Raw genomic sequence first — 8,412 nt, forward strand, 5'->3', positions numbered from 1 at the left:
CAGCCTCAACCCCGGCCGACGAAGAGACCCCCAAAGGCGGCTTAGTCTCTCTCCCGGCCCCCGACGGAAAGCGAGCTCCCCCCGCGTATACGCGATCGGAGGTATGGGCTCCCCGTAACTGGAGGTGGTGGTGGAGGGGAGAGGAGGAGGCGGGCGGGCGGGCGGGGGGTGGGGGGAGAAGATAGCGGAGCAGCGAGAGCCGGAGAGGGAGGCGGAGGAGAAGGCGCTGGAACAGGGGAACAGGAACCGAGGCAGCACGACCACTATCGCCGGGACCGCCAGCGCCGCTACCGCCGCCGCTACCACCGCCGCCCTGGCCGATGCCCTCCGCCGCCTTGCATCACTTGCCCGAGACGCCGCCGCTGCTGCTTATTTGTCCGTGGGCCATCATGTCGTGATCCGTGGGCTCCGCCAGCGGGATTTCTGTCCGTGATCCGAGCCGCCGAGGAGGATAAGGAGAGGAGAGGAGAGGAGAGGAGAGGAGAGGTAGGGGAGAGAGAACATGTCCGCCTCGGTGGGCCCTCGGGGCGGCCCGCGCCCACCCGTCGCGCCGGCCAGCATCCCCGAGCCGGACCTGAGCCATCTGACGGAGGAGGAGAGGAAGATCATCATGGCTGTGCTGGCTCGGCAGCGGGAGGAGGAGGCGAAGGAGGAGGCCATGTTAAAGTAAGAGCTATAGAGAGGAAGAGGGGGTGAGATATGAGAGAGAGAGAGAGAGAGAGAGAGAGAGAGAGAGAGAGAGAGAGAGAGAGAGAGAGAGAGAGAGAGAGAGAGAGAGAGAGAGAGAGAGAGAGAGAGAGAGAGAGACTGATTGAGATACAGAGTGGGAGAGAGAGTGGGAAAGAGAGAGACTGAGTGAGCCAGGGCCTGGACCACTTCCGTTCAGTTAGAGATGATATAGATAGGCTATATGGTCCACTTCGCCCTGTCTCGCTGTCCCACCGCTGTTTTGGGTGAACCAAACCAAACGTTTACCTCACAGTTAGTGTGCCCGCAGACTCTCTCTCTCTCTCTCTCTCTCTCTCTCTCTCTCTCTCTCTCTCTCTCTCTCTCTGTGCAGCCTATCCACACGTACCATGGCCCTATACTGTAGTTATACCCCTACGTGCACACGCCTCTCGATAGGCCCATATAGACTACAGTATGTTGTAGCTCCAGGCTGATACAGTTAATATGTATGTACAGGCCTATTGTACCTGGACTGTGATGTTGCCTGCTCCTCTAGTAGCTGTAGCGCCTGTTTCATTGACAGAAGCATCTCGCTAGTATATGCAGAGTCAAGGCACGAGCGTGTGTGTGTGTGTGTGTGTGTGTGTGTGTGTGTGTGTGTGTGTGTGTGTGTGTGTGTGTGTGTGTGTGTGTGTGTGTGTGTGTGTGTGTGTGTGTGTGTGTGTGTGTGTGTGTGTGTGTGTGTGTGTGTGTGTGAGTGAGAGAGAGAGAGAGAGAGAGAGAGAGAGAGACCCTGAAATCACAGGTGTAACTTGGTTCTAAGAGGATGAGGAGAGGAAGGGGTGTGTCGGTCATTCACGCAGCGGCGTCCGCGTCACACTGACTCTATACTCACTGCATGCTGACGCCCCCCGGACCCCTCATACAGAACAAATAATAGCTTACAAGTCATCATTTCATGTTTTCAACCGCACCCATGTCAGCAATCATCACCATGTAATTAGCCTACTACATGCACCACCGTTTGTCCGTTTCTCAAACAGTGGTTCGGGAATCGTTTGTGGGTCGCGGAAACATTTTCATGGGTCACGAGTCAGTGAATATTCCTTTATTTTTTTGTTTCCTACTTTTTTATTTAATTATTATCATTTCAAAATATTTAAAAAATATATATAATCTAAGAAATCCCATAAATTATAAGAAGTAGTGAAAATAGCCGATCTACAAGCTCTCAATGCCGCGCATTGTGAGCTATTTTCACTATAGTTTGGGTCCAGGGCAAACATCTGATTTCTCTTTTGGGTCTTGAGCTAAAAAGTTTGGGAACCACTGGCCTCCACTATGCATATATACGTTGTTTTTCAAATAGTCAACCCAACAACATGCAGCATGCATGCCGTGTGGAGACTGAGAGCGTCATCGATGATCCCATTCATATATATATATATATAGCCTGGAGATGCTGCGGGAGATGGATGCCTAATATTGCCTGTATGGATTTGAGAATGAGCCCCTATATCTTTTGGGAACAGTAAAAAGACAACTCGTGTTATTATTATGTAGCTTACTACCATTTCTCTGTGTGCTATATGTATCCCAGCAGCTGTTTGCGTGCGTGTTCTAAGCACTGGGGTGCGGTTGAGAATTTCCCAGCTGTATGTAGGCCAGTGTGATGTTGCATATATATACGCCAGAGACCGCTGTATAGAGCTATAGAAAAAAGGAAAAAAAAGAAGGGGAGAAAAAAACGGACAGGCCTGATAATAGGGTAGAAATAGGTGCCTGTAAATGTCTCTCTGAATGAGGGTCGACTCGTTTTTTGATTTGTGACACCCCCCCCCCCACCCCCACAGACGTCCCAAGTCTTCTGCTCAACATGTCTGTGATTTGTCATCATGATGAGAGGCGCTGAAATGAAGCCCCCCTCCCTCCACGTTAGGCTGAATTATTCTCCCCCCATGACTCTATAAACCAGTAGTTCTCTCAACCAGCGGTCCGGGGACCACCAGTGGTCCTTGAGGGGGGTTCCAGGTGGTCCCCGTGAGCTATAAATGATGGAGAGTTGGTAACCAAATGGACTCCTTATTAGATCTTTAACCCCTGAGAGTGTAAAATGAAACCAAATGGAGAATTGGTCCATTTGGTTTCATTTTACGCTCTCAAAGAGTTAAATTATTGTTAAACATCTGCATTACTTAATTAAATAATTGTTATTTTTGATCAACGTTTGCCTGCATGTCTGTCCTATGGTACCACATCAATAAGCCTACAGCATGGAATTGTGGACAAAACCGTATCCAACGATAACAAACGGTGATGAATCCGTGGCTCAAATGCCGAATAAATAATCGACCGTGATATGAAAAGGGTTGAAACCCACTGCTCTGAACGAAACGCATCGGGTAGATAGACAGCCTATTACGTCAAAGCGCGGAGCTCGTGTCGTGCTTCTCTCTCTCTCTCTCTCTCTCTCTCTCTCTCTCTCTCTCTCTCTCTCTCACACGTTCTCGCACGGCTCGGATCGGAGCTGCATGGATGGATGGATGGATGAATAGTCCGATATAGCCCGACCCACCTAGCGAAGCGCTCCACAGCTTTACGGTCGCCTTTCTATTTTAAGCCCTCGGTGCGGAGTGATAACCCAGCACTGGAACGGAAGATCGATTCATTGCATCTAAAGAAGGAAATGTCCAATATGTAGCCCAGCCTAAGTGGCCATACATCAACCCCCCCCCCCCACACACACACACACACACACACACACACACACACACACAATGTATTAGAAGCGCTATGATTCAGTCATGTCATATATAGCCTAACGGCAGTAAATGGCCAGACTGACTGTCAGCAGCACTGCTGTTGCACATATGTGTCTCTAACCTTTTAGCACCTTTTCTCTTATTATCACCCCCATAGAGCAGTGGTTCTCAAACTTATAAATGTCAAGGTCTCCCCTTAACTCTGACAGTATACAAATGGAACCAAATGGACCCGTTAGGGTCCATTTGGTTACATTTTTTATACTGTCAGAGTTACACACTTTAAGGGTCAAATTAGACCCCCCCCCCCTTAAAGGAACCCAGAGAATCCTCTTTGAGTTATAGATAGATCCAAGGCAGATACAGTAGCCAAGCAGTGTGTGTGTGTGTGTGTGTGTGTGTGTGTGTGTGTGTGTGTGTGTGTGTGTGTGTGTGTGTGTGTGTGTGTGTGTGTGTGTGTGTGTGTACGTACGTACGTGTGTGTGTACGTGTGTGTGGACATTAGCCCTTTGATCTGTTCCCTTCCCTTCTTTGATTTTCTGAAGCTGCATTGGAGGTGTGTGCACACCGGGGACATATGTGTAATGCATGCGATGTGAGAAGTGTACTGTGCCTTGCTCTGTGATGAATCGCTAGTGTGGTTGAGATTAGCCTATGCAGGTATAGTACGCAGAACCCTTTTCTAGGCATTTGGAGGAATGTTTTTTTTTTAAATCGGTCCTGCAGACTATTGCTGGTTTTCCCATATCATTTATCATTTAGACCTGGGACACCTTTTTTTCAGTTTAATAGGCTGGTTGAATGGTAAACTATAGCAGAAATGTGGGTCCCTTTAGGACTGCAACTTGAGCCACTGACTTAGAATGTATGAGTCATCAGCCATATCTGAAGTATAGGCCTATAGCTCAATATGCAGTGTTTCTATTACTCCACCACACCCATCAGAAATCATTTAATACTTCGGTTGGCTAAACTGACTTGAGGAATGCCCGTCCAAGAGCGGTACCAGCTCTGACTAAACAACTCTCGTTCGAAATGATAGTCCATGGAAAAATTAGCCCTTTAAAATAGGCTACTGATGCATTTTTTTGCTGTGTGAGCCAACCTATCGGCCTTAATGCAAGTGAAACAGGAAGTTAGGTCACTACACAGTAAAATCCTCAGTGTCAATTCAACTCTGAGAGTGTACAAATAAATTAACATTGAGGATTTGACTGTGCCATAACCTCCTTCCTGCAAGTAGGAGTCACATGGATTTCTCTGCAAAGCCAAATCCTTAAAGCTGAACATTGAGGATTTTTATGTAAAATATCACACATGGAACCCCAATATTTATCAAACAATAGCCTTTAATCAGTTTGAACTTGGCACCCTATATTTTGAGCATGTCATCATAGGTGAGAATGTTCCACAATGTTCATACATTGTCAACTATTTTTGAAAATAGCGACACCCACCATGCATTGAGTTGTGATCTCTGAAAATTGGCTATTTTTGTGACAAAAAACCACAGCATCTTTGTCTGTTTACACTCTGCAGTCACAGACTGTCAGCTGAATGCGGAAGTCAGGGAACGTCCGGTAGCTCACCCAGTTAGCGACCACAGTGTGTAATCATTATGTATGTGTTTGAATCTGGATCAAGACCAGTCTCATATATCATCCTCCCACTCTGCCCTCATGTGTTTGTGTGTCTGGCTGGCTGTGTGTGCATGCTATGTTTTTATGCTGTGATATATACTACTATACTGTATTATGGACCTTGTGGGTGCAAATCAAATGGACGTTCAAGATTTTGCTATGTATAATGATGTCTTTGAGGCAGTGGTGGAAAGTAACTTACATTTACATTTACTTAAGTACTGTACTTAATTACAATTTTGAGGTATTTGTACTTTACTTGAGTATTTCTAATTTCCAATACTTTTACTTCTACTCCACTACATCTCAGAGGCAAATATTGTACTTTTGCTCCACTACAATTATTTGAAAACTTTAGTAGCTACTAGTTACTTTTAAGATATAAATGATTACATTATAAAGCATAATATGCTTTATAATGTAATAATTTATATCTTAAAAGGTTAATATATTATATTAACCACTTAAACTTATTTTATACATACTGTAGGCTATTTGAAAATAGCCGATCTACAAGCTCACAACGCGTTGCATCGCGACGTGTTGTGAGCTTGTAGATCTGCTATTTTCAAACATTTTAGTACTTTTACTTTTGGTACTTTAAGTACATTTTGATACCAATACTTTTGTACTTTTACTCAAGTACATTTTTAATCCCAGACTTTTACTTGTAACAGAGTACTTCTACATTGCAGTATTGATACTTTTACGTAAGTAAAACATTTGAGTACTTTTCCACCATTGTGTATAATGATGTCTTTGAGGTCCCTTTCAGCATGGGACTCTTGGAATATTCATTTGTACATGCTCAGAGTTACAAATGGATAAATGAACACTGCGTGACTGTTCTGTGCTGTTCCGCATATATCGATGTCAGTGCTGTTAATTAACAGACTGATACTACAGATAAAACAGAGCATGAGTGTTACAGAGTTCCCCCACTGCTAAAATAACTACTACCAATGTTGAAAAGACTTGATTGGATTTCATTGTCCATTACACACTGACTTTTATATTCACATTGTATTCACATTCACAATATCATATGCAGTATATGATACAATGTCATATAATGTCAAACATGTTTGTCAAGTAATACGAGCTACACTATAATGTCCAATATACTTCAAGTAACAAGGACAGACTATTCTCAGCTATGTAGGGATGAGATATGAGAACAGATTATCTTTATTGACAAAATCCTGTTGCTTCTTTAGCGCACTTCCTTGGGCAATCTCATTTTGAATCAGCGTTCTTCAGCTGAAGTTGGAAAGCTTGAATCAGAGACAGGGAGATTCTAACAAGCTGACAGAAGCCAACCACGTAGCGCCTGTGATACCACACAGGCACACACCGAATCATGCTGTCATAGGCTCAAATTTGGCTTGTGTCGCACGTCACTCCCTCTGTCAATGCTCTCTTTCCTGTCCTGCTCATCCGTCCATTATAGCAGAGATAAAAGACAGAGAGAATAAAAAGACAGAGAGCGACGTTTCACTTGTGAACTAAGCATTTCTTAGCAGGAAGAGACTTGCTCAGAAAGAATTGGACATAAAAAGACATCTGTGTTTGATGGTGCTGTTCTTGGGGATTTCTCTCTCTGTCTGTCTCTAACATCCACCCCTCTCTCTCTCTCTCTCTCTCTCTCTCTCTCTCTCTCTCTCTCTCTCTCTCTCTCTCTCTCTCTCTCTCTCTCTCTCTATTCCTCTGTGATCTGACTGATTAGAAACCTCTGTGTTTATGGATGAGAATACACTTTTACGTCACATCAGAAGATGCATCATCTGCGGCCTCCAATCTCGGTCCAACAGTTCCCTTTTCTAAAGTCATGAAAGTACTGCCATTTGATGAGACTTGTAACATTATTTCCTACAACTTCTTCTGTATTTCAGAGAGGAGAAGCCCATCCAAGTGAGATCGGTCAACCTGGTTGCGCAGAAGAAACCTCCACAACAAAATGATGTCAGGTGAGAAGCTGCCGTGCATCCATCTTTGATTGTAAAATGTAATGACAACCCGTCTCCTCAAAAAGTACCTCATGAGTCATGACCACAGACTAGTAGGTAGATACTGGAATTGCGTTCACCTGGCTTACCACTTTTAAAGGAACAGTCAATTGTTTTATATTTATTTATTTAGTATTTAGGTGTATTAAATCCCTTGGGGTGGGATTTAATATCGCACATCTCAAGGTTCTTGTCAAACAACTGAAGATTGCTTTTCAATCAGAAGAACTGCAGTCAATGAGAAATGTCCTGGTAAGGGAACCTGTTAGCCAGCATCAGACTCTAGCTTACTCATTTATATTAGCATTGCTACAAAATGCTAACTACCTTCGCAGTGGACATTTCTCAGTAACCGTGTTGCCGGTTTAACGGCACAGAGGACTGTTCCTTTAAAGCTGTCCCAGATTTCCGAAACACTTCAGGTCCTTGCCCCCTTCCTGTACTGTTGGCTGCATCTGTTTTGCAATGGAATGGTTCTTCTTCATATTGTCCTTCTTTCTTAGTTTGGTTGATAAGTGGAATATGAGAATATGAGAAGCCTTGGTTGAATTAATGAGATTTGATGTATGAACACAGTGATAATATTGCATCAGTTGACATCAGTGTAAATGTATTGATTTTGACAAGGCAGCAATTGAGGTGCCAGGAAGCACTGAGTGCCAAACTCTTGAGGGTGATCAAGATTGATACGGCTGTTGTTTATTGTAAATACAAAGCATTGAAGTAAGGATGTATGGGTACTGCAAAAAGTTATAAATGATTTCAGATGATCAAGCTTGCCCAGGTGTTGAATGGCTTTTGTTTGCGTTTAATATACTCAATTTAGTTGAGTATATTTAGGAGAACACACACACACACACGCACGCACGCACGCACGCACACGCGCACGTCGCACACACACACACACACACACACACACACACACACACACACACACACACACACACACACACACACACACACACACACACACACACACACACACACACACACACACACACACACACACACACATTTGAAATATTTATTTATGTCCACATCAACAGAAGTACAAGAATGCCTTGTACAAAGGACATAAACACTGCCAATGCAGTCAGACAATAGGAAAACAGCCAGTTACAAAGTGCCTAGACGGCAGAACATTGTTACATACAATACAGTTGACGTACTTGTCAGACACAGCAGACATCAATCATGGATAAAGGAAACAACGCCTCCAAACACACACACACACACACACACACACACACACACACACACACACACACACACACACACACACACACACACACACACACACACACACACACACACACACACACACACACACACACA

At 44.3% G+C, this 8,412-nt stretch overlaps 1 protein-coding gene across 2 annotated transcripts in view; it reads left to right on the forward strand.

The window, feature by feature from the left end:
* Positions 1 to 502: 502 nt before the first annotated feature.
* Positions 503 to 8,412, forward strand: part of rims1a (regulating synaptic membrane exocytosis 1a) — a gene marked incomplete at both ends in the record, with an annotated part of 103,493 nt that continues 95,583 nt past the window's right edge. For both annotated transcript variants that reach the window (XM_080450312.1, XM_080450311.1), the window contains 2 exons: positions 503 to 666; positions 6,964 to 7,038. In XM_080450312.1, coding sequence (XP_080306438.1) covers positions 503 to 666; positions 6,964 to 7,038 — 239 coding nt within the window. The remainder of the gene's footprint in view (positions 667 to 6,963; positions 7,039 to 8,412) is intronic.

This window comes from Gymnoscopelus braueri (genome assembly GCF_963280865.1).
Source record: "Gymnoscopelus braueri genome assembly, chromosome: 14".
In the NCBI taxonomy this organism is placed as follows: Eukaryota; Metazoa; Chordata; class Actinopteri; order Myctophiformes; family Myctophidae; genus Gymnoscopelus; species Gymnoscopelus braueri.